Raw genomic sequence first — 26,176 nt, forward strand, 5'->3', positions numbered from 1 at the left:
CATGAAAGTTCTCTTTAAAAACGCAGCAGTAAGTTATTAACAGACTGTCCAGTGTCCATAATACAACGATAATTCAACTGATCTGATTATTAAATCGATCTTAACTATTACTAAATACAAGACGTTATTAGTAATCCTAAACGTTAAAAATGAGCTTATAATATCGAAAAGTCAATGAGTCATTGTACCAGCATCCTTCGATTCCAGTTCATAATACACAATTCGATATGCATTGCGTGAAAAATTGATTAATCGGTACTTTCACTCGAACAATTTTTGTCCGGTCATCACAACCGTGCGACAGAATTACATTTTACAATTTTACAATGAAAAACTGTAAGAGATATGTACATATGTACATTTCAGAATAATCGCATCGCAATAATCGCAATCCGTTACTGATATTATTCATTTGTAGTCGCGGCTCTATTGTATTGCATCAAGCGGTTCAACCTCAGAAGTCTTCCATTTGAGGCACTTGAATGACATGGGTATAGTTTTCTTTTTCTCTTTTCCCGTTTTTCCCACCATCAATCGGATTCTCTGGAAGCTGAAAAGATGTCTGTTTTTTATATCGGATTATTAGCCCTGGTATACTTCAATCCTGATAATATAGAGGTTAGCCAAAATTTATGTCTTGGTGTGTCATGGGGAAAAATGGCCTGCACCGAAATCCGCTGCCCAATAGTTCTGCTACCCTAGACTAATGTGCAGTTTTTCTATGAGAGGAAATGGGTACCAATATTGAATAGATCATTATCAAAAGATTCTGGTGACACTAAATCTAACCAATCTTGACACCGCTTCCAACTGGGGAGTTTTGCGCACGGCAGTGACAGCCCTAATTATCGTCACACACATCACGGCAATGCCAAAGGGCTGCCGACACTTTTGGCTCGAAACTTTCACTACCGCAGGAAGGAGACTAAACGTGTTAGAATAATATCGGTGACAATTGGAATCTGTCTAATTATTGACCATACCAGTAACCAATTACTCAGCTTCTTATTAGCCTATTCTAGACATGGGGTGATCGTGATTTATAATCGTAATCCATCGTAACATCATCGATAACTTTTGATAAAAATTCGATTTAATCGTAATCACATTTGTTTATAAAGGAACAATTGCTTTTTACGCAATCGCTGTAGTGACTAGGGAACACTCGTACGGTAGGCTTACCATATTTTGAGATCCAAAAAAAGAGGACACTTTTTACAAATCAAAAACTTTATAATATCGGATGAGAAAACGGGAAATTAGAAAATCCTTACAGGTAATGTTGTTGTGTTAAGTTTAAAAAGGTATTTTTCTTATTCCTCTACCGAAAGACCTACGGTAAGTCGGTAAGCATGCAACCAGTCGACTCATCTGTAGGCTACGTTGGCCAATTTGATAAACAGTTAATACCGTTCTGAATATTGGAATCATGGCACACGAATTAATAGTAATAGTAGAAATGGTACACGCACCTTTCCTCTAGTGATCCAACATTCCAGAATTTGATCTTTCTGATCCTCGCTGAAAACTGCGTACTGCTCACGTAGAATATTCATTTCCTCTTCACCAAGATGCAATTCCAGTCGTACAAAACGCATCCATTTCATATCAGGAATCATATTCGCAATCCCTTTTATTACCTTCTTTTCATCCCAATGTTCCATAAATTCTATTTCAATATGAAATATCGAATTATATAGAGCAATCGCATAATGTCGCGGGCACATTCGACAGTCTGATCCAGGAGTTCCTGACCTTTTTTTATGTTCGCAACCCGAACCCCGATTTGAGGGAAAAATAATTTGCGCCCAGACCTACTAACTGCATATGTGGGCAACTGGCGACTATCGTACTGGCCCCTGTTTTAGCTGCATATAACTGTATTCAACCGTCCAAGCATCGTATTTGGCCAACACATATTCGCGAATTAAGGAGTTGTTACTTGCAGGAATAAAACCGCTACAATCTATGACAAAATGTAATAAACTATATATAAATGCTTGATAATATATTCAAGTGAAAGGCAAGGACATGAGGTAATATTTTGTAATCAGTTCACTGGTCCGGCCAACGAAGCAATTCGAGTTTGACACTCCTGGTCTACACATAATCAATTGATAGTTACCGTCAATATGCAATTTGAATTACCGAATTTGTTTATTTAAAACCCCACTTGAAAATTTTCTTCACGCTTATCGCGATTCGGAGAGACTTGGATTTCTCGTTTTCAATGTAATAGTTGCAATTGCAAATTAATGCAATCTGAACTCACCGTACAAATTCGAACCGCAAAGGAGAATAATGCGCCCCATAAAGAGATACAAAGTTAGAATAGTCTGCGTCTCATGAATGAAGGTTTTTCTGGTATATTTGGACGATTCCAATAAATTTTGACTATACCGACAATCCTGATGGGTGGTCAAGAAAAACATCATGCAACAAAGGTTGTAAAAAAAACGGAATATGCATCATCACTAATTCTGTGCCCGAAATTTTCATTGACATCCATTTCATCATCTCTGCCGGTTAATCTGATCACCACTAATAGTATCGACAAAATTAATTTATGAGGTTTGAAAATATTTGTGCATAACGGACGACTTGAAGACGGCTCCAAATTACTTTCCTAACATTTATACTCGCGATTTGGTTGCATGTCTTTTAAGTAGGCTCATTTGCTTCTACAATTAGAAACTTTTATACGCGAGGTACATCTCAAAAAATCAGTGATGTGGCAGAGCACCACAAGGGCTCTCTGCGGTCCGAAGTTCCCAGAATCCCAGTAGCCAATTTAATATGAGTATTTGTTGTCCAGATGGCAATGACGACTCTCCGCTGAAATGCAGCCCTATGCTATATATGTAGTCGAAATATGGCTGTGAATTGCAAAAGGGTTGAACACTCCTGAATAAGGCTTGTTATGGAATCTTTACGAGTTTCAAGTAAATGTTAAAGGATATACTGTACAACGACGAAAAAGGTTGAAGAGCATTGATTGCGAATTAATATTGACTTTTGCAGGATCATCGGTCCGCATCATTTCTATATTTAACCGGTCCACTAGGTCATAAAGATTGATCTAGTCAATTGGACTCTAACTGCTTCGTTTGAGTTGTAAATGAAACTATAAAATTATTTTTATACACAATTATTGTAATGTGAATGAATTAGCAATTGTTGAGTTGCGATACTTGGTATATGTGTTTTACATTTGAAATCTTTTCGAGTGATAACCTTTGCATCAGTATGCGAAGATCACAACATGTCTTTATGTGAATGTGTAGCGTGGCCAACCTTTCTTCAATTCACGGCCACATTTCGACTACTTATGTAGCCTGCAGTCGCATTCCAGGACATTGTCGCAATGAACTGGACACCAAATACGCATGTTAAACTGTCCATGTCCATTTCGGGTGAACTCCGGACTAATCTGCTTTTTCATATTGTGTTACTGTAAGCATCGAAATCAGTAGTGGTCATGTAATGAATAGTGACTGGGAGTGGTCATAGTCGCGCCATGCACAATTTTTTTTAGAGATTACCACTAAGGAATGAATTTCGTCAATAATGTTAGTTGTTTGACGTATTACCATGAAATATTTATACTTTCTCGGCTCATGTGATCAGAGATTCACTGGTTGAGTTGAAGAAGGGAGTGTTTTCGAAAATGTAGGGCCAAGTTATAAATGAGGATGCATATTCGGGTGGACCAGGGTTTTTATGACTCGAGTCATGACTCGACTCAAGTCAGACTCGAGTCACCATTTTCTGATGACTCGACTCAACTCTAGTCATTTTCTCAAAATACGTAAATGACTCGACTCGAGTCAATATGTGTATCAATTCGACTTGGACTCGAACCAAGTAACACGACTCGAGACTTAGACGGCCAAGAGCGAAGTTTCATTGTTATTTCGAAGAATAGTAAAGTAACCACCCTGTTGGGAATACGTCTATTGGATCTGGTACTTGAAAATGCGATCAGAAACTATTAAAAGTGAGGAACATTAGTATATTATAAATGCTAACCATTCGATATCACCAAACGGAGTTATAAAATTGGTTTAACAAGACTTTATCTGGAAACTGAGCAGTCCACACAATGACTTGGTCTCGGACTCGAGTCATAATACCATGACTCGGACCTCTGCTCGATGACTTAGACTCGAGCATGACTCGGTGGCGAATTGAAAATGACTCGACTTGACTCGAGTCAAAACTAAAAAAGTAAGATTGACTTGTGACTCGGAGCCTTGTGACTTGGTTACAACCCTGGGTGGACCAATTGTTTTTAGTCACTTTGTTGCATGCTTTTATTTCCTGACCTTCTATCAGTATTGTCGGTATAGTGGTAAGATGTTGGAATCTCCTAAACGTATCAGAAACAAATTTCTTTCGTGGAGCACACAATTCCAAGTTGGTATTTTTATATAATGGGAGCATCATTGTCCTCCGTTCGGATTTGTACTCTGGGGCTCAGATTGCCAAGGGCGCTACTATATTAAAATTTAAAAATGAAATTGCATTGAATTGCACCTATCGCGAATAATATTTAAAGAAAAATTTATAAACATCAAAATAAATTGTTTTTGCCTTTGGAGAGACGGATATTAGGGTTGGCTGGGGGAATGGAGATATTAGGGTTGAAAGGGGGGGGGGGTATCAGGGTTGGGAAGGGGGATATTGGGGTTGGGGGATATTAGGGTTAGAGGAGAGAGGATATTAGGGTTGGAGTTGGGGTCAATGTTGGGGTTAGGGTATCCCAAGATTAGGGTTGATGGAGGGGTTAGGGTTGGGGAAGAGGGATATTAGGGTAGGGAGGGGGACATTGGGGTTGGAGGTGGGTTAGGTTCAAAGTTACCTGACAAAGTTACTAATCTTGGGATACCCTAACCCCAAATTTGACCCCAACCCAACTCCAACCCCAACGTCCCTCACCCCCACCCATTGAGAAGGAAAGAGGTAATAACATTGAAATCAAGAAATCTAGCGACAATCGCGATAAACTGAGAATAATTTCCAGTTAAATATACATGCCCCCTAGTATTGTTCAAGATTTGGAAAATGTTTGGAATACTGCCTATCCATGGCTTATTCTGTAGATTATTTTTGAAAAACAATAATGGGCCTGAAAGAAGCTCGCAGGAAAGCCGGAAAGATTTGTCTCAATGCGTTTGAAAGTAGTCGTCAACGAGTGGGCGGGCAAGCAGAAGCCAATAATCTTGATTGGTTGAAGCCGGTAATAATAAGCTACTGATTGGCTGAAAGACCGACTTCGTGAACACTGCTGGTAACGATTTCTGTCTGCTGTTGTGCAAGAGATGCTGACACTTTTCGCTCACAGCCTTCAGTACCTAACCATGGAGGGATATGGTTTTCGAAATATCATGAAAATAATATCCGCCCAGCAAAACAACGTTCAAGAAAGGGACTTGATTGACACTGAGTATGTCAGTACTGGTACGATTTTGATTGGTTTTTCACGGTCCCCTTAAAAGTAGTTCGATAAGTCACAAGGGACCGCAGAACCCAGGTGAAGTTACCATGCCGTAGACAGTAGGGTTGTATCCAAGTAACAAGGTTCTGAGTCACAAGTCAATCTCTCTTTTATAGTTTTCACTCGAGTCAAGTCGAGTCACTTTTGATTGACCAAGTCCAGTCCAAGTCCAAGTTAGGTAGTAAAGGATTGAGTTTGAGTCATAGTGTTTTGACTCCAGTCCTGGTTGAAGCCATTATGTTCACTGTTCAGTTTTCAGTTCAATCCGGTTCAACCCAACTCTGCTCGAGTGATATAGAATGGCTCACATTCATAATATCGTAATTTTCTTGACTTTTGAAAGTTTCTGGCCCTATTTTTCAAGTATCATGACTGATAGACGAAATTCTATTCTTCGAAGTTACAATGAATTGTCTGTCTTGGCCTTTCCAGTCTCGAGTCATGCACAACGACTCGATTACAAGTCATGTCAATAAAAAAATTGACTCGAGTCGAGTCTGTTACGCATTTGTAAAATGACTCAAGTCAAGACGCCACAAAATAAAGACTCGAGTCATTACAACCCTGGTAGACAGAATGGTACAGGTCAGAACTTGAATAACTCGAACCGATACAGTACTTTGTTCGATCATAGTTCCGGCAAACGCCTCTGCTTTTTCTATTAATGCCCACAACTCATCTGTAATGGAAGATCAACTAATTAGCTCACATGACATTGTATAACACATCGATACATGAAATTATAAAATTCGCGATGATGCAGTTGATTTTTCCTTCGTGAATTTCAAGCTGTGTTGTGGTAGGAATATGGATATGGAGAAGCATGCTCCGATATATATGAAGATATGATCTTCAAGTAAACAGAAGAGACCCAAATACTCTACGCCAGTGGTTCCCAAACTTTTTAGATGTCAAGACGCATTTCAAACTGCATAGTACTTATGGAGCCGCATGAAAACACTGGAGTACTTATAACAAAAATTTAAAGGCAATTAGTCTACCTCTAGGTTCCACCATCCAGCTAATTCAGAAGCATGCACAATACACAATTGCACATAGACTTCTATAGATTATATATAGGTTATTTTAGCATTGACAGACGCAGATTGGTGATTGCTATAAATTGAAATACTCTGAAAATACATATCATTACTACAGCATACTAAACATGTGGTTATGTAATAGCTCTTCATACATTCCCGCACTTCCAAGTTTGAGTGGTGATTACACGGTGTGCAATATTTGTAATATTGATGTCAGTAAAATTGTGTGGAAATTTACTCGAATATGTAACTAATATCCGCTATTTTAGCATTCATATACAGAAATTGACTATGACTATTTATAGAAACAAATATCAGCTGTGAATTATATTTTCATGGCATAATCAGACTTCAATCAGAGCCACAGGAAGGCTAGCTTGCGGCTCTGGAAGCCGCGGTTAGGAATCACTGCTCACTGAATCACTGAATATGAATTTTGTTACGAAATTATAGATGAAATCTGTCCAGTGATATCTTTTCGAATAGTTATAAATAAAAGCAGCTATACTGAGATACATTTTCAAAAATAGATGGTACGGAAACGTTTCAATATTATTCATATTCAGCTTACCTCCATTCTTTGTGCGGTAATACAATAATGTCTGTATTTTCTGCTCTTGTGATAAGACACCAAACGAACGTCGAAGTTTAACCAGTTCGCCGTATTTATTTCCATGCTTCAATATTTTTTTCAATATGCTCCACTGTTTTTTCTTGTTGTCTACCAAATAATAAATTCACATTTCGAGAAAGAGAGACAGAAAGAGATGTTTTATTTCCGTGGCGGACACCTCATACAAAATGCTCAAACGCTCAAATAAATTGTAATCCATGATTAGTAATCAGACAATTGAAGCGACCTCGTTTAAGACGACGATTTCGACACCCGCAAGCTGAGAAACGCCATTTTCGGTATCGGCCAGACAAGCTAAGTCACTTCCTCCTTCTCTAAATTAAATTGCATTTGCGCCCATATTTGTCAACAAAATAATTCTTGAGATAGTCTCTTTAATCGGAGCGCGAAATTGGACAGTGTGTTTGTGTACCTGCGAATTGGAAGTCATTCCTGTACGTTCCTCTAACAAGGCCTTGCAAACATTTATCGGGAAATGTAGCAATGCAGCTTAAACACCGTTCAAATGAGCAAACAATTGTAGCGCTGTTAGACTCAGAACCCCATTGTGCTGTACTTAATGTGCTTACTGATTAGATGCGCACTTTCTCATTTGCAATCATGTGTAGGCTACAAGTTCTTGTCTGCTTTATACACTCTTATTCCCGCGATATCACTTGTCGGTGTATGATTCGTTAATAATACTGTGCATTGTGAAGTGCACGGCATTGAATTACGTTGTCAAATATTGATGCAACACGAGATTCTCGGTGGCGCAAATTCTGAATTTATTCAATTAGTTTGAACGGGAACCTTCTATGCTCCAATAAACTTCATTGCTGGAGGGACTATATCGAGCGCAACAATATCACGGATCGAATTTATAACCATTGGAATTTGGATTTCTATCGATAAGTTCGCGGCATGCGCCCATATTGCTCTTGCTGCAACGACATCTGAATAATTAAAATCGCACCATTTCACGATCACATTCGACTGGCCGGTTGGTGCCTAGGTATGCGGTAAGCTGATATTAATGAGTGCGTTGTCGGTATCGAAACCCTAGTTGCGTAGCCATGGAGTTTCTCATTAATAACTAGAAATCCCGACCTTTTGAAATATCAATTCACTAATTCGTATTATCGATGCTTGGTACTGCAAATTAGCGAGAATCATTTGTATGCGAAACGGGTCATTGACATCTGATGTCTGCTACCGACGGTGGTTTGATTTAGGGCGTCCGCATGCAGCACGCACGCCATAATCACTGGCATGAATATATATTACGTGCATCAGGCTATGCCTGATATCATTACCACCTTAACTATCGAGTCTACAGCAGGACTGGCCCAAGTGATTACATCGCTGGCTTAAACCTAGCATTATCAGTTGTGCAGGTTTGTATCATGTATCACATTCCGCACAGCGATTTGACATTGCTACTACATTTTTCAACTCGAAACCATAGTGATATTGTGGAAGGTGATCGCAGTACAAGCCATCAAGATAAGTGCTACAATATTATTAACCTTGTCAGAGGAGGCCAATTATTTTCCCGCTGCATCAAATGAGAAGCCGTACCAGCCATTAGGATAAGTGCAATAATATTAACCAATACCAGAGGTGGGCAATTACTTTTCTGCTGGGTCAAATAAGAAGCAGAAAATGGGTTTCAAGCCTATTAGCCTCAGCCATTAGCATTTCACTGAGTGTTATACTTCTTAAATCTAGAGACCAACTCACCACAAGCCAAAAAGACAGATTTTTGCGAGCAAATAAACAAATAATTAGTGCTCCAAATATTCTTGTGATGCCGACTTTAGGCTTCTACATTTGTTTTTTTGACATGCCTGTTCATTGTTCATGGGTGACGATGAGCGTAAATCATGAGCACAGATTAACTTTTTTGCAGATTAGGGATTTGGAAACGTTTAAAGGTCAGATTGTGTAACTCATTATGCAACCCTAGGAACAAAAAGGTTTTTAGCGTCTCAATAACTTTTCGCACAGATACAATTATCCATCAAATGTTCGCCAATTGCAGAATTCATGGCCCTTGCCTGTTCGGAATATATCTTCAGTGGATGAGTTGAAGGTTAGCTTTTATCCGAAGCTAGGCCCATGCTATTAATGAGCTCCTGCAAAAACTGTGCTGTTCTTCCCACAAAGTAACAATGGCAGTGGCACATGTATTCATAGACCGCATTACATGTTGAAATTCCATTTGAGGGACAAATTATCGAGGCGACAGATTTCGTCGGGAGATGCCATTCATTCTTTTATTGTGTGCCTTTCAGTTGACTTTATCAAAACCCGCCGACTTAATTTGGCCAACAGAAGAAGTTTGTGAATAACCCAATAATATAGAGTACATTGACTAGAAGCCTCGATTACTCGAATTTTCGGGCATGTGACGTTACATTGGGTGATACGGTAATTGATAAACAAAGTTCTTGCCAAGTCTGTACTAGTTGCTCAGGGTTACCAGCGCCAGCCGGAAATTTTTTCCAATATGACAACACTAATCAATTGTATATTGAAGTTCTGTACCTGCAAAAGTTTTGAGTTGTTGCCCTTTGTCCCCCAAAATGAGTGAATATATCGCCTTTCGGTCATGTTCCACTTGCCCTGAAAATGAAATAATATAATGTCGGTGGAAATCACTGGTCGAGCAAATTATCGTTCTCACAATGAAATAGTTACGCAATTGCGAGTATGCATTTGATAACTGTGGTTTGCAGCTTGATAGGCCATTTATTTCAACTAAAATTGAGAGGCCATTTATTTCAACTAAAATTGAGCACAGTAAAAAGTACATTCAAATTTAAATGTCTAATCCAGCTGTTCTCAAACTGGGAGCGGGAAAGCATCTGAGGGGGGAACAAAGCTGCGGTCCACCGAAAAAAAATTCGCGATACGCGCGATTTACCTCCAATTCATAGTTATTGCTCTGTATCTAGTCCGAGTCCGAGAATTATCTCATCAACAGTCATAGTCTTCCATACCATCTAACCACCGTATCTGTTGGCATTGCTAGCTTTCTGGACGCATTTTGTAATATGACGATAAGAGCGGCGCAAAATTTTTCACTATCATAAAAGCGGCATGCCCCCCCAAAAAATCATTGGTCTAATTCATTGTTTCTTTGTCTCTTAGAGACTGCAAACACCTAATTATCTCAGGGGGTTGTGCGGACTCCCTAACCTAGAAATTTGTATTTCGACTTGCCACTATCGTGCTCCATAATTGTTTACTCTTGTTCAGATCATTCATTGCATGAGATGTCACTAACGAATAGCTTCCGAGAAGAGATTTTGTTCATACATGTCTTGTCACAGGGTGAATACAAGATTTATGCCACATATATTAGATTTATTTTCAATAATTTCCATCTCTGATATTCGGGTAGTATTAACATGTATCATTGAAACTCACTTGGATCCCGCTCTCCAATCAACCTTTCGAATCGCATATCTAGTCGAAGAAAAGCAGCATCTATGAAATCACAATATCTCAAAATTTTTTATAGTAAAATGAACTTGAATACTTTCGAAAATTTCGGGTAGATGTTAATTACTATCACAAGTATAAGCAATCACGTTGTAAATTAGAAAAACAGTGGGATTCATCCACATCCTAATAATTCACCAACATCGTCAAGATTTTTGACTATATCCCTATCTGTATCCATTTCGAATATTTGGGTATAACGGGTAACTTTACCTGTGCGTTGCCATATGCCGTTCGCGAGCCGGTTTGCTTACTCCTTATTATTACATCACAACGACAAAATTACTTCTTGTTTTCAAATTTGATCGAGTGATTTTACTGAAGTTTGCTCCTAATGAGATTCAGTCGTAATGCTTAGAACAAAATAAATTTAGCAACTGATCAGAGGGTTGCCGGAGAACCCGGGCCTTGGAGAACCCGGCCTTACAAAATGGGCCCCGGAGAACCCGGCCCTCGGAGAACCCGGCCCTCGATGAACTCGGCCCTCGGTGAATTCCGCTCTCGGGAAATTTTGAAATCAAGTGTATTAACAAGTATTAATATGAATTAATAAACAAATAATGTTATTATCAACTGATTTGTCGGTCTTGTAAGGAGGTCAGGGCATGCATAGAAAACGCAGTCACGACGTGATCAGATCACGTGATCACGATTGCGTGGTCGGCTCATTGTTGAATTGACTTGGCGAGGGGACGACGTGCGACGCTCGACATCCTCGTATCTGTTCATGACATCGCATTGGGTCTTATCGCATTGTATATTGTGTGTGACTTGTTCAGATGAAAAATATATCCCAACGATTGTTATTGCTCACATATCAACCACGCGTAGTCTGCTCGTTATTGCAACTGTAGGTTGAGGTGGGGTAGGGTAGAGGGGGGAGGGAGACATTAGGGTTCGGGGAGTGGGACATTGGGTTCGGGTAGGATACTAGGGTTGGGGGAGGTGGGATGTTAGGGTTAGGATATTAGGGTTGCCGGAGGTGGGATATTAGGGTTGGGGGAGGGGGGATATTAGGGTTGGGGTAGGATATTAAGGTTAGGGTTAGGATATTAGGGTTGCCGGAGGTGGGATATTAGGGTTGGGGGAGGGGGATATTAGGGTTGGGGGAGGGGGGATATTAAGGTTGGGGTAGGATATTAGGGTTAGGGTTAGGATATTAGGGTTGCCGGAGGTGGGATATTGGGGTAGGGGGAGGTGGGATATTAGGGCTGCCGGAGGTGGGATATTAGGGTTAGGGTTAGGATATTAAGGTTGCCGGAGGTGGGATATTAGGGTTGGGGGAGGGGGGATATTAGGGTTGGGGGAGGGGGATATTAAGGTTGGGGTAGGATATTAGGGTTAGGGTTAGGATATTAGGGTTGCCGGAGGTGGGATATTAGGGTTGGGGGAGGGGGGATATTAGGGTTGGGGGAGGGGGGATATTAAGGTTGGGGTAGGATATTAGGGTTAGGATATTAGGGTTGCCGGAGGTGGGATATTAGGGTTGCCGGTGAATACAAAATTTCCCGAGGGCCGGGTTCACATTTAATGCATTTTTAATTAAAAATTGTTCGAGGGCCGCATTCACCGAGGTCCAGAGTAGTCGAAAAACACCATGAATACCACAACAAGTAGACCAGGCGTGCTTGATATACAAAATTTCCCGAGGGCCGAGTTCGTCGAGGGCCGGGTTCTCCGAGGTCCGGGTTCTCCGAGGGCCGGGTTCTCCGAGGGCCCGGTTCTCCGAGGGCCGAGTTTGTAAGGCCGGGTTCTCCAAGGTCCGGGTTCTCTGGTCAGAGTACACCGATAGGTCCCAAACCTAGTATTAAACGCTCTGAATTGAGTAGCATTATCAGTTGTACAGGTTTGCATCATGCATCACATCCGCATACTGATTTGACATTGATACTACATTTTTCCACACGAACCATATTAATATTGGCATAGTTACTATTGTGGACAAGGATCGCAGTACCAGCCATTAGGATAAGTGCGATCCGATAATATTAACCAATACCTGAGGTGGGCAATTATTTTTCCGCTGGGTCAAAGGAGAAAATGCGTTTCGAGCCTGTTAGCCTCAGCCACCAAGTGTCCCGATTTTACTGAGTATTATACTTCTCAAATCCAGCAACCAACTCACCACATGCCAAAAAGACCGATTTTTGCGAGCAAATAAACATTCAATTGGTGCTGCAAATATTCCTGTAATGTAGACTTTAAGCTTAAACATTTGTTTTGGACATACCCGTTCATTGTGTATGGGTGACGATGAGCGTAAATCATGAGCACAGATAAACTTTTTTGCAGATTAGGGATTTGGAAACGTTCAAAGGACAGATTGTGTAATTCATTATGCAACACTAACAGCAACAAGTTTTTTAGCGTCTCAACAACATTTCGCACTAATAAAATTATCCATCAAATGTATGCCAGTTGCAGAATTCATGGCCTTCGCCTATTCAGAATCAATCTTCAGTGGATGTGTTGAAGGTGAGCTTTCATCTGAATATGAAGGGCGTGTTCTAATAAATCTAGGCAGATGCTGTTAATGAGCTCCTGCAAACGTTGTGTCGTTCTTCCCACGAAGCCACAATCGCAGTGGCACTTGTATTCATTGACTACAATTCCACTTGTGCCACAAATTATCGAGACAACAGATTTCGTCGTGAGATGCCATCCATTCTTTCTTTTGCGTGCTTCGGAGTCAACCTTTATCAAGACCAGCCAGCCCAGTTTGGCCAATAGAAGAAGTTCGTAAATAACCAAATAAGAGAAAACATTGATTTGAAACCTCAATTGCTAGAATTTTCATGCCTGTGACATCATATTTGGTGATACGGTAGTTGATAGCCTATACAAAGTTCTTTCCAAGTCTTGCACTAGCTGTTGATGATTATCTCTGACGAGCGTCAGCCGAAAATATTCCGGCGTATTTCAATATGACAACACTAATCAATTGCATGTTGAAGTTATGTACCCTTGCGTGCCTCTTCCAGCCATGCGATCCGCATACTGCGTGAATCTTTCAGCTTTCGGTCATTCTTCATTTGCACTGAACATTAAATAATACAATGAGATTGCCTTTAACTTAATATTAAATTGTATAATGGACGATTGTTCTTCCAAGAGTCTCATTATCTTCATTAGTTTCCCTGTTTCATAAGTTTCCTTGTACCAAATGAAGGCACCCTTTGAAATTTATAGATACAGAAATGGCGCCATAACATATTGTGATCGTCAAGCAAAAATGACAAGTTTTGTGCCACTTTTAGCTCTCGGATTTAATTGTGCTGGTGCTTTATGCATGCTCTTCACACAATTAGATAGATATAAAGCATCTTCAACAGACCCACAGTATGAACCTGAGCTGATAGAGTTCTTGGTGATATCAGTGTTGGGATGGAGTTGTGCGGAGCGGATCGACAAAATCACTAGTCCGACTCTGATCCGGTTTTTCAGTTGTCTGGTCCGGCTCCGATTGTATCAGGAAAAAGTACTGATCTGGCTCACGCCAAAAATTAAAAAGTCTGGCTGGAAATCCTGCCCTACACGGGACGGTGGTTCCTTGAATTTATAAATATGACTCGTTTATTTTCACACTGGCTTGGCGGTTACTGGCGTGTGGATGGTTGGTTGGTTAGTAGGTATTTAGTTACAAAAGTCATGCTTATCCATAACGATTCTGGCTGTATCAAAAGTGTACTGATCCGGCTCCGACCGTATCAGAAAAAGAACTGATTCGGCTCCCGCCAAAATTGAAAAAATCCGGCCGGATATCCAATCCGGCTCCGGTCCATGCTCCGCACTAGGATGGAGTCACTACACCTTCAAGCCCATTTAGACGAGAGCAGCAATATGCTTTTGGAAACAAGAAATGTTAAATATTTCAGGGAGAAAATATAAGGTGGGTGTGGGAAAGTTGAACGGTAGAGGTGCAAAGTGAATCGTTCGAAGAGGAGCTTTAATTGGAAAGAAATCCTGAACATATGCCGATTTCACGATTCATTTACATGATATTGATGCATTGTTTTGTGCTTTGATGCCTGCACTTGGGCATTCGCCTGCTGTGATCCTTATCTTTATAAATTTTCCATGGGTTTGCAGCGTCCTGCAATTATACTTCTAGTTCTGTGGGTTATTATTAGTTTCAAGGCTAATGAGATAAATCAGTGAGAGCGGCATCTACGTAGTACGTCAGTGATGAAATAAGAACGACAGTGTCGCGTTGTCATAACAATATCGTTCATGTGTGTCCGGTTCAGAGCTAGAAAAAATCTGGTAACGCAATTTCGGAAAATGACGTCTGGAAATCTATACTCAACTGAGCAGCGAGTATTGGGCGCACTCAAAGTTGAGCATCGATCGGTACTTAGTCGAGTAGAGATTCCCATTTGAGCAGTACTTAGTTGATGAGAAGGATTGAGACTTGGAAAAAGTAATTCGTTACTGACCATCTCTGGGATTTTCTACGTCACAACGCCCTTTGTAGTGAACGGCCACGTCGACTTTTCTCATCTGCGGGAAAATTTCGATTTCTGGCTCATGAAGACTTTCATTGCTGAAGTCTTCACAAATGACACTTTCCATTGACTGCGGAGCATGCTCGTTTACAACCACGATCGATTTCACAGAATGTACGCCTGTACAAATGAGAGTTCAAATTAATTAGGATCTAAATCTAATCAAGACATTCCCTTATCTTATCTTTCGACCAGGGATCACCTTGCGGTACTGAAAAATGGTATGAATGGTATCCTGCTCAGGCAAGCTTGAGAATTGGAAAAATTGACTTCTCGCTAAATTTCACTGATACATGATGTATCACTGAGCTTATTTCTGAATCTGGCCAGAGGCATTTCCATTTCAATCAGATTGACCTCATTACCATGAAGCTGGGATAAATTTGACTTAGTAAATGTGGAAAAGATGTCGCACAACTATCAGATCACTTCTGGCAAACAGGACATCATGCTGAAGGCCAGGGTCACAACTGTGTAAAAATTCAATGATTCTTTGACTCAAAGAGTAAAATCGGGCAAGGCAGTTGTCAATAAAAATCCAGCCGCACTACGGTGTGCGGCAATAAGGATTCAAATCAAATACTTCGAATTCTTGATTGCATAAATCAACCTCGCTTTCTGGTTATTCTGCGGTTTGCTGAATCTGTAGGTTGATGAACAGGATCAACATAATCAGGTACCAATCATCGAATGTTCAAATTATTTGTGCATCAATAAAGTGATGTTCGATTATAACGATGCAACTAGTTGCACTGAGTTATTCGTCTTCTCATATCACGGATCCTTTATTCACTTTTCTTAACCCTTACGAGGCGATTGTATCATATATGATATGGCATGTCTCCGAGACGGATTTCTCCAAGCTAACATGCCCTAGACATCGGATACTACGTTTTTTGAAAAGTTAAGACTTTTTTGATGCATTTGGTACCTTACTCAAAAATTTTGGTTTGCTAGAATAAAATGAAAAATTTGAATTAAATCAAAAAATGGTTATCACCCAAAATTTCCAGATATTTTCCGAGTGGGAAATATTGTCAGAAAATCTGCCAGAACATCAGAAGTCGACATATACGGTATTCGGTGTATATTTTTACCGTTTTAAACATCAAAACGTGTTCTGGGGAGTTTTCTGGGGGGATTTGTTAATTTTGGTCACGCTTCAGTGATATTCAAGATCTAGGTCAGGTTCATGTGCAAATTCAGACGGCATATGATTCATAAACTGATTTACTATGCCTGCAAATTGCTGGATATGACAAAAGAAAGAATACTGCGTTGTTTTATGCCATAAACCAGACGGCAGGGGTCCGATTGAGTCTTGATCATGAACTTGACCTTGATGACCACTCACTGACCACGCCCATTTGTAAATTTTATATGTATTTTCCATTTTTCGATATCTGACGAATCGCGCGGTTTACAACCATGGTTGACGGCATGTTTGAAACCAGGCAACAGTGGCTACGCACTGAAGCATCCTATTTCTCTCTCTGACGCCATCCTGAGGGTCAGCCTTGATAATTGAGAGAGAGAGAGAATTTTTTGGACAAAATTTTTGTTTATTTAAACTTGATAAAAAAACCTTAGACATGTCATGGGGTGTCGATCAAGAGTGGAATCGGTAGAGGGCTATACTCCGCCCACTTTTAAACTGGAACGGCCAAGATTCAAGTCTTAGTAGGGTCACGGTGTGAATTTGAAAAGTTAAGGTCGATTCTGCAAAACATGGCCCCACCTCGTAAGGGTTAAAGCAGGGGTGTCACACTCAATTTGAATAGCGGGCTGAATTCAAACCTTCCAATTGCATGCAGGCAAAACAATTCAAATGATTCCTAAATGTTACCTCAAAATCCGTGTTTTTTACTTGACATATTGCTAGACCTAGGCAATTCTTGAAAAGGGGGCTGGAGGAAAAAAGGTTAACAACCATCGATTTACGTGAATCGGGTGCATGAGTTCGTCACAGCTTTATGGCTTCACCAGACCAAAAACGGTCGAAGAGGACTGCTCCATTATCAGGACAGTAGCTGCCGCGCCCATCCCCACCCCCAATTGGGAGAGGGGGGAGGTTGAAGTGGCCCCAAAGATATTTTGCAAAAGAACATAAATTAAAGAGTATTTTGTGAGAGACTTCTACATCTGCAATATTTTTTCATTGCGCGCAGCACACCAAGACTTGAAAAGTTTCGGCCAACATGCTACTTCGTGAAGTGTGTTATCAAATAAAACCTCATGACAAACCGCCAAATGTTTGCCGAACCATCTATATACATATGTCTACTTTTCCATAGGAGCCTAGATGGCAGGTTGGAATAGCCCTCAGCTCCATCAGTAAATCTGCTCACATGGGCTGGGACTGGAAGAGGATGAAAAATTAATGGTAATGCACGCAATTAATAATCTCATAGACAAAATCCTAAATATAACAATCGCAACTATGCATTTATTTTGCGCTTCGAACGGCTACACGGAGAGCATACGCCGACACTCCGTAACATGAAAACGTGCTTTTTTGGTAGTGACGAAAAAGCCAGTTGCGACCGTTGTGTCTGGATGGGGAGGGGGAGTACTGACGAAGTACAGTTTCGGCCCTGCCTAGAATATAGCATGGACCCTTCACCGATACCCTACATTATGTCCCTTCCTAGCAATTTAAACATAGGGACATGTGTATACCCTAGAGCGGTTTGAGTTCTACTGAAATATAGCCACACGCAATTAGTCGCATACAATGTTTTGCAGATTGTAGCTTCTGTATTAAATAAAATGCTCCCATACTTACCATACGTGGGTTCACATACAAAATGAATTTGAAGATGACGAAAATGATTTATCTTTTAAATTACAGCTGACCAGCAATTTTAATTGGCAAAAAATGAATCGACAGTTTTATTAATAGAAGCAAAGAAATTTTGAAAATTTGTTGAGCAGTGTTGCATTAGGGTGGAGTGAAAATGACTTTTTCTTTAAATCGAAAAGAGGGTTCTTAAATCCTGACAAATGACCTAAAACTTCAATAAAAATTGATTTTAGGGGATTGCCTGCTTTTTCCAGCCGGCAACCCCCCAATTTCTGTGTGAGGGGATAGGTAAAATTGCCCATCTCGACAACCACTGGTAGTAGAGCAATAAGCTGCCAAAACATCATATTTCTATCTGTCTTAAACAGAAGGTTTTCTCAATTGTGAACGAAAAACGAGTTACAGCCAAAAAACACTAAAATTTTTAAGCAGGTAAATGGCGGAGTAACTAAGCTACATGTAAGTGTGATTTACACAAGACCAGATAAATAAATAAATCTCATTATGTAAAAGCTCACTGGTGAGTGGTAAGGGACGTTACTCCATATATTTTTCGGAACAGGCCAGCAGGCGATTCATCCGGTCCTCGCGGGATACCTGGGGCCCGTGGGCACGGCATTGGTGACCCCTGATCTATAATATGGCTGTGGAAGGAGACCCTTAGTCGTCGTCGAACCCCCTCGAGTAGGGTGGATGGACACAGTCGTAACGCAGGTCCAGACCCATGACGGCCATACTGGTTTCCACCCAGGGCTTCAAAAGTTTGATAAGATCGTAGGTGGACCAATAGGCAGCCACCCGTGCACACACTGCGATACACTCTATGCAGTGGTTCCCGAACTTTTTCGACTCATCGCCCCCTTATCAAACTTGGAACATTTTCATCGGCCCCCTACTAGAAGGCAACCCAAATCTGAGTTTTATTAACATCTCGTGAGTCCACTGTTCCCTCTTAAGCTGCGCGTGTGCGCAATTGCGCAGTGCTGATACGATCTCTGCACACAAGAAAGCGGAAGTGATGATCTTTTTTTTAGTCAACACCACAAAATTAACGAGAAAATGGGTAAGTCGGCAGTCGAATCAGTCAGCAGTGATTTGGTGAGTGGGCACAGACTCGTGAAAAATTAGAGGGAACATTAGTATGCTAATGGAGGGACTCAGTTAGTATGCTACATTCCTACGGGCATGTATGACATAGAGAAGGTGCTGACAACAATACGCTACGCATCAGTTCATTACAAAAATAAAGGTCATCGGTTGAGATTGATGTCACCAAAATTTCTTTATAGTATTTTACAGGAGTTTTTGCGCCTAAGTTGGCTCGGCAACATATCTAATCACTTTAAAGAGATGATCAAATCCGCAGTTCATCAATGAGACCATATCGTTAACACGCACGTGACGTATGCAACCAAAAGAATTTTGCCAAAGTATTTGAAAGATGTTTTTGCTGCCTTGATTCAATATGTACCATCGCTTACGAATATGTGCGACTCTAATAGTAAGTAAACTGGGTAAGATAGTTTGAGAATATAAAGCAGCACATTCTGGAATTAATTCACTCTCAAGCATTTGCAAATTAACGCACCGCACTGGCACGCCAGTGTAGGCTTCCAAACTTAATTTTGTTTGACTCGACGCCCCCTTATTGCAGATATTATAAGCCACAACGAAAAGACGACAGTTTCTTACAAAAGAAATTTTATCAAACGAAGTCGTCCAAGATGTCTTTACATGGTAATAGAAATCAATTTCAATGGCTAAATCACGCTTTAATCACGCTGCCAAATTACGCTTAAAGAAAGTAGGCTACACTTCGGTGGAATTCATTTCCGTGCGCATAAGGTCGTCAAGTTATATTTACAGACGTCAACAATTCTACAACCAAATCGGCACGAAAACGAACCAACAAATTTTCCAATATATCAGCTTGCTTAGTCACATCATGAATTATATATACGTCTTCAAGATCTACACCCGTGCCGGTTCATAAATCCCAGCTAGAAGATGTCTGGTAGCCTAAATGCTAACTTGCATAACAAATCGGCTTTTGCAGTGGGTAGCAGATAAAGTGACTCAGGACCTATAATATCGATGTAATATAGGACAACGATTGATAGGACGTAATACCCCAGTATGCCAACTGCACGTCTGAATTATGTAAAACAACCTCAAATATTTTCTTGGGTGCGCGAGTAAGTAGCACTTGCTACTTATCTAATATGCTTAAAACAAATTTTCACAGTGATAGTGGAAGAAAATCGAACGTGTGAATATAGTCCCAAAGTGCCAAACTCGAACTTCTGGTGCCAACTAACGTGAAAATGTGCCAATATTCCAAAATTTGGCCCCGGTATGTGCCAATTGGAGACACTGGATACTTCGCAACGACACAATAATTAGCAGCACAGAAACAACGGACATTTGATTATGATGTAACAACTGCATTGAGAATAAACGTGCGCCAACAACCCAATGGTACGAGGTCGAGAGAGTTTGTAAACAAATGAAATAGGTGTAATATGAGGTAAATTTACGTGACTTGAAATCCTTTTCACGTATCGCAGGCTGGAATGGGTCAAGTATTGAGTCACTTTTCTATCAACATCGATCTCATATAAATTGAACTGAGCAATATACCAAGCGCATATAATGAATCATATTTGACAGAACGTTTCAACGTTTTCTCCCCCTATCACCCCCTTCGTCTGTTTTCGGTAGAGTAGAGATTCACATTTGAGCAGCACTTAGTTGCTGAGAAGAATTAAGACTTGGAAAAAGTAGAAGTAATTCGTTACTGACCATATCTGGGATTTTCTACGTCAAGAATCCGTTTGGCGTAATCCTCCCCGACTTTTCTCATCTGCGGGTTAATTTCGAACTTTGGCTCATGAAGCATTTCATTTTTGAAGTCTTCCAAAATGTCACTTACCATTGATTTTGGAGTTGTCCATCTTACAACCACAACCCATTGTACGCCTGCAGAAATGAGAGTTCAATTTAATTAAGATCCAAAATCCAGTCAAGACATCCTTATGTTATGTTTCGACCAGGGATCGAGAAGGGCTCAGAGGCCATTGCTGTCATGGTATATTTGCTACTGAGGCCACAGTGTAAGCATGACGTGCCTCTTCTCCTTTCTGATGGAGACGTCGCCCGCTTGGGTATTCCGCATAGTATTCATAATAATCAACCGATCGGGTGTCATCAGCGGCATTCCCCGGCCTACAGACGGCAAGGTCATTTATACAGGAGCAGCAATATGCTTTTGGAAACAAAAAATGCTGAATACTTCAGGGAGAAAATGTAGGGTGGGTGAGGGAAAGTTGAACGGTAGAGGTGCAGAGTGAATTGTTCAAAGAGGAGCTTCCAATTGGAAAGAAATCCTGAAAATATGCCAATTTCTCAATTCATTTACATGATTGATGCATTGTTTTGTGCTTTAAGGCCTGCATTTGCGCATTCGTCTGCTGTGATACTTATCTTTATAATTTTTAAGGGGTTTGTGACGTCCTGCAATTATAGTTCTAGTTCTGTGGGGCATAGGAACGTTCTGGGTATTTTCAAGGATCTATAATATTTTTATTGGGTCATCTTCAAAGGGTGGGTTTCCAAAAGTAGACATAGGCCCATCGTCCTGCTTAAACCGCACCCCTCTGGCTGAATTTAGTTTCGAAACTGCGACTTCCAGTGTGGACTTTGTTAAGACATATATTCAGGGTTGCTATACCGTCCTTATTTTTAAGATTTGTCCTTATTTTGAAGGGCCAGGCCTTAAAAAACTCAACTGTCCTTATTTCTAAGAAATGTCCTTGTTTTCAACTTGTGTCCTTATTTTGTCTTGATTTCAACAACTACAAAACTTCGACCGTTTTTCTCTGGTATCTGTGTGTATCTGTAATATTACAAAATTATGGTTTTGCGTTGAGATTTTATGACATTATAAATCAGGGGCGGGCAACTTCTCCAGTCGGCGGGCCGGATATAGGAAAATTATGTACTTGGCGGGCCGGATTGCTGAATTGATGGATTATTCGCAAATTTATCCACATATACAAGGAATAAATCGTATTTGATGAATGTATTTTAACGACAGCAAGGTCACTTCAAAGCCATTTCTCGCCGATAATGACGAGGATATAACGTGGATTTGAGAACAGCATTGTCATACAGGCATCGCCATGTCTGCTTCTCTCTGATCATAGTGTCCTATATGTAGGCTTACCATATTTTAGAAATCTAAAAGGAGGACACTTTTTCATAAATTTGAGACTTGCAAAACCGGAGAATAATTCTCAAAAATCGGTGAATTTTTCCCACTTTGCGATCGGTTGACTAAAAATAAAAAATATTAAAAAAAGGTCAACTTTTCGCTCGGAGCTTAAAATACCGTTTTCCTCTCCACATTGCTAGGTGGTTGACTAAAAAAAATAGGTCAACTTTTCGCTCAGAGCTTAGATCACCGTTTTTCATTCCGAAATACCTGCCAGAGCTTCACTTCTGTGCTAATTTACGGCATATCACTCGCATTTTGCTCTAAATGTGAACCAAATTTTCCAAAAAGAGGACAAAATCTTAAAAAAGAGGACAAAAGGGCGTCCCCCGACGACACTTTCAAAAAAGTCAAAAAAGAGGACAAATCCTCTTAAAAGAGGATCTATGCTAACCCTACCTATATGGTGTGGACACAAGCAAATCTCACAGCTCAGTGAAATTGGTCTACGTCACACTTTCGATTTGGTCAAAGGCAATTTGATGGTGGTTTTTGACCAACTTGCCGAGCAATAAAATGTGCTGTGCGGTGCTGGTTGCGAAAATATAAATTTTATTTTGCTTGTGGTCTTGAAAACCCCCAAAAATCAGCCTCGAATGTTGCATTGTAACAAAATTTGGTATTGTGACGGCGCCATGCAGTCAAAGCAGCTCAGGAGCAAGCGTGCACGAGAGTAAGAGTGTGAATAATGCTCAATCGGTTGCGCAACAAGGGCCAATACGCTTGCGGTTTAGTCTGCTCCTCCTGCTCCCAGACGGCATGGTTGTGTCACAATACCAACTAAGTTACAATGCAACATTCGAAGCTGATTTTGGGGGGTTCCAGGACCACGAGCAGAATAGAATTTATATTTTCGCAATCAGTACCGCGGTAGCTTTCGATTGATACCCGTTTTATCAAATCTAACGGTCGGCAAGCCGGTCAAAAATTACCGTCAAATTGCCTTTGATCAAAGAGAAAGTATTACGTAGACCAATTTCACTAAGCCCTGAGATTTGCTTGTGTGCACACCATATAAAACACTATGCTCTAATCAATCAACACATGGTGCAATCCCTAATTAATATTTCAAGGCGTTCGATCAGCCCGGTACCTCAAATTTACCAAGATATCAATTCATAAGGGCTGAGTAGGGGATGAGATAGTGTCGTTGTTCATCTGTGTGGCCTATTTTATCTCGATATTGAATTTATGCGGACCGCGGCATCTATGAAATTTGAAAAGTGGTCCGCGACCTGTTTTGAGTTGGCGAACCCTGGCATAAGCGGTGTCCTACAAAAGCCTAGAAGTGTGCCGTGCTACAAATCGGCGGCTACAGAATCAAAAATTAGAAATATCGGTCTGGTGTAAATGACCATTGTAGTCTACAAACACCATGATTACCACAAACGATATTAAGGTTGAGTACATCGTAAATGCCGACAATGCAAGTCTTCTCGCTTCGACGAACTTACGCGCAAGCTTCACTGGCACGCTGCGCAATGTGCGCTGCGCATACATCCATAAAATAACATACGGTCATTAAAATTTGACGTCGTAAGCAAGTAGCGGGGAATCTTGGCAGACTGTAGCCGCGGGCCACATTATCATATAAGACGGAAAACTGTCCATGGGCCGGACAAAATCCCTTCCCCGGATCCGGCCCGCGGGCCGTATGTTGCCTGCCCCTGTCATAAATGAACGGAAGTCCCGTCGCGTACACACCACAGGATCCCTACAGGATTCGACGTCTAACTGGTAGGATAATTAGGGCAGTGGGTGGTAAAGCAGTCTCAGCTGCAGTCTACTAGAAATCGCCAAGTTTATGTATCAGTTCCACCGCGGTCGTTGCCCCGAATATTTCAATGACTTCTTTACCTCGGAATCAAAAGCGCACAAGTACAACACACGCGCGTCCACGTCGTCCAAATATCATATGATCGACCGAAAAGATCATCGCTCGATCAAATATGCCGGACCTGATGTGTGGAACAGTATCCCGCCGGCCATCCGACAGTCGACGAGCATGTCCACATTCAAGTCGAAATACAAGCAATTACTACTAAATAAATACAGTCCATCCTCAAGATTACCGGACCACGACTGACCTATCGATCTCGCTTCCCATGACATGCCGCCCTATTTATTGTCGCTTTCTTTTTCTATACTATCTTCTTTACTTTCATTCAGTGTGCATGCCTCCTCTTTACATCGCCTAGGCCAAGGTGGGTGTCAGATTCCATAGACTGCTCCTTGTCGCTTCGACACCTTCCTGTCTTTTCATTGTATCGCATTTTTTTGTGGTGTATTGAACTGATAAAATTGCTAATAAACCAATGATGATGATGATCTACCAAGCAGCATCGGCGCCAACTTACCAGGTGGCGGCCACCGGAACCTCGTACAAAATGCTTGAACGCCCCAGTAAATTGAAACTATTAATTAGGCGAAACCACGCGACTTCGCCAGAGACGTCGTCAATAAATCAGATAACAGTCTTCGCGAGGTGAGCTACTCAATACGGTGCCGCGGGGAGAGTGGGTAGGCATGGGCCACTGTTGAGGTGTGGGCCACTGCAATATCTGGTGACTGTGACATCACATATGTTTGTCAAGCTGAGTGATTGTTAGAAAAAGGCTCCAGACTCACCCATGTTACTCACCGCCATGAGGCCAGTGGAGTTTTTGACTCAGCTAGAGATACATAATTTTTGCGGTCTAAAGTAATTTATTTGAAAATAGTGAATTTGGCTTTGAGTCCACATATGTGCATGTTTGGATTAGACTTATTTATGGTGTGAAAGCTATAGAAATATGCTATCTATAGAGTATAGTTTTAATGCGTTGTCAATCTCTTGGATCTTGAAATTATGGTAAGAATCCCCAAGAAAAAAGGCCAGTTTTCAGAATCAGATCTGAGCTTGGCAATATGAAACGTTAGAGCATGGGAGGTATCAAAAAGAAAAGCATGTCGTCAGAACAAAATTGGTAGAGCTACATTAAACAGGTATATGGAAAAACAGGGGATGAGTCTCACATTAAAAAGATTTCAAAGTCGTTTTCTAATGCTGTCTTTCATGAAGAGGAGAAAAGTTTGTTAGCACAGTATGTCATCATATGCTCAAATATGCATCATGGTTTGTCACTCCCACTTAAATAAATAAGAGATATAGCTGTGAGATTTGGATTCGATGGGGTAGTTGAGGCGAAAGAAGCATGATTTGATAGTGATTTTATTGTTACATATTTTTAGTTATCTTGTTTCGTTATGTGTTATGGCTTACGATCAATACGGGAATTGAAATATATGAAATGTCCACTTCCAGCCCAGCTTTATATCAGTATATACAAATTGTTGGAAACTGTGACAACAGTTGAGGTTTGTAGGATATGAATGGCATTTATTGATTCAATACGAACAGCGGCCCATACCTCACCACCCCCCGGCCAATACCTCATAGCCTATTTTTTGTTTACAAAAATGATGTATTGTTACAAAATTTGATGTCACTTCCAAATACATGGGTATTTTAGCTTAATTCTACCAGTAATAGTTAGAATAGATATATAGCTAATGATCGTCTATACCGAAATTTAGGAATTAATTCACTCCTTCCATATAGTTCAGTGTTAAAGTTATAGAGTGTCCTCTCATTTTTCGGCGAAGTCGACCAAGGAAAGGAACAGACTTGGTAACATTACAGTCAAATCGCAGGTACAAGTGAAGGTAAACCTACACCTGAGCTGTCGTGACTCGTGAGATCTAGAAGCACTTTTTTGATGGCAAGGCCTTGCTGGATCAGATTGTTTCTGGCAAAAAGTATGGAATGGAATATGCCATGGCTCGTATAGATACTAAGTATGTGATTGAATAGTATAGTCATATTGAAATGAAACCCAAATATTTTCGGCTGACACTCGTCAGGGGTAATTGTCAGCAACTAGTAGAGAATA

At 40.7% G+C, this 26,176-nt stretch overlaps 1 protein-coding gene and 1 long non-coding RNA gene across 2 annotated transcripts; both read right to left on the bottom strand.

Moving 5' to 3' along the window:
* Position 1: 1 nt before the first annotated feature.
* Positions 2–7,282, bottom strand: LOC145441040 (uncharacterized). Its single transcript, XM_080318825.1, has 4 exons — positions 7,112–7,282; positions 6,117–6,176; positions 1,473–1,669; positions 2–550 (listed from the first exon to the last, which is right to left on the bottom strand). Exons 2-4 carry the CDS (start codon positions 6,127–6,129, stop codon positions 455–457), a joined length of 306 nt encoding a protein of 101 aa, XP_080174951.1. The 5' UTR covers positions 6,130–6,176; positions 7,112–7,282; the 3' UTR covers positions 2–454.
* A 6,322-nt stretch (positions 7,283–13,604) lies between these two features.
* On the bottom strand, positions 13,605–22,502 carry LOC145441541 (uncharacterized). Its single transcript, XR_013915849.1, has 4 exons — positions 21,973–22,502; positions 20,904–21,542; positions 20,774–20,834; positions 13,605–15,288 (listed from the first exon to the last, which is right to left on the bottom strand). It is a non-coding gene; the product is annotated as an uncharacterized LOC145441541 (long non-coding RNA).
* Positions 22,503–26,176: the final 3,674 nt, after the last annotated feature.

This window comes from Botryllus schlosseri, chromosome 6 (assembly GCF_051294905.1).
Source record: "Botryllus schlosseri isolate E-star chromosome 6, Bs_hap1, whole genome shotgun sequence".
In the NCBI taxonomy this organism is placed as follows: domain Eukaryota; kingdom Metazoa; phylum Chordata; class Ascidiacea; order Stolidobranchia; family Styelidae; genus Botryllus; species Botryllus schlosseri.

Coding starts and splice junctions, on each gene's coding strand:
- LOC145441040 (XM_080318825.1), bottom strand. Junction 551..1,472: donor GTTGGATCACTAGAGGAAAG/GTGCGTGTACCA, acceptor ACATCTTTTCAG/CTTCCAGAGAATCCGATTGA.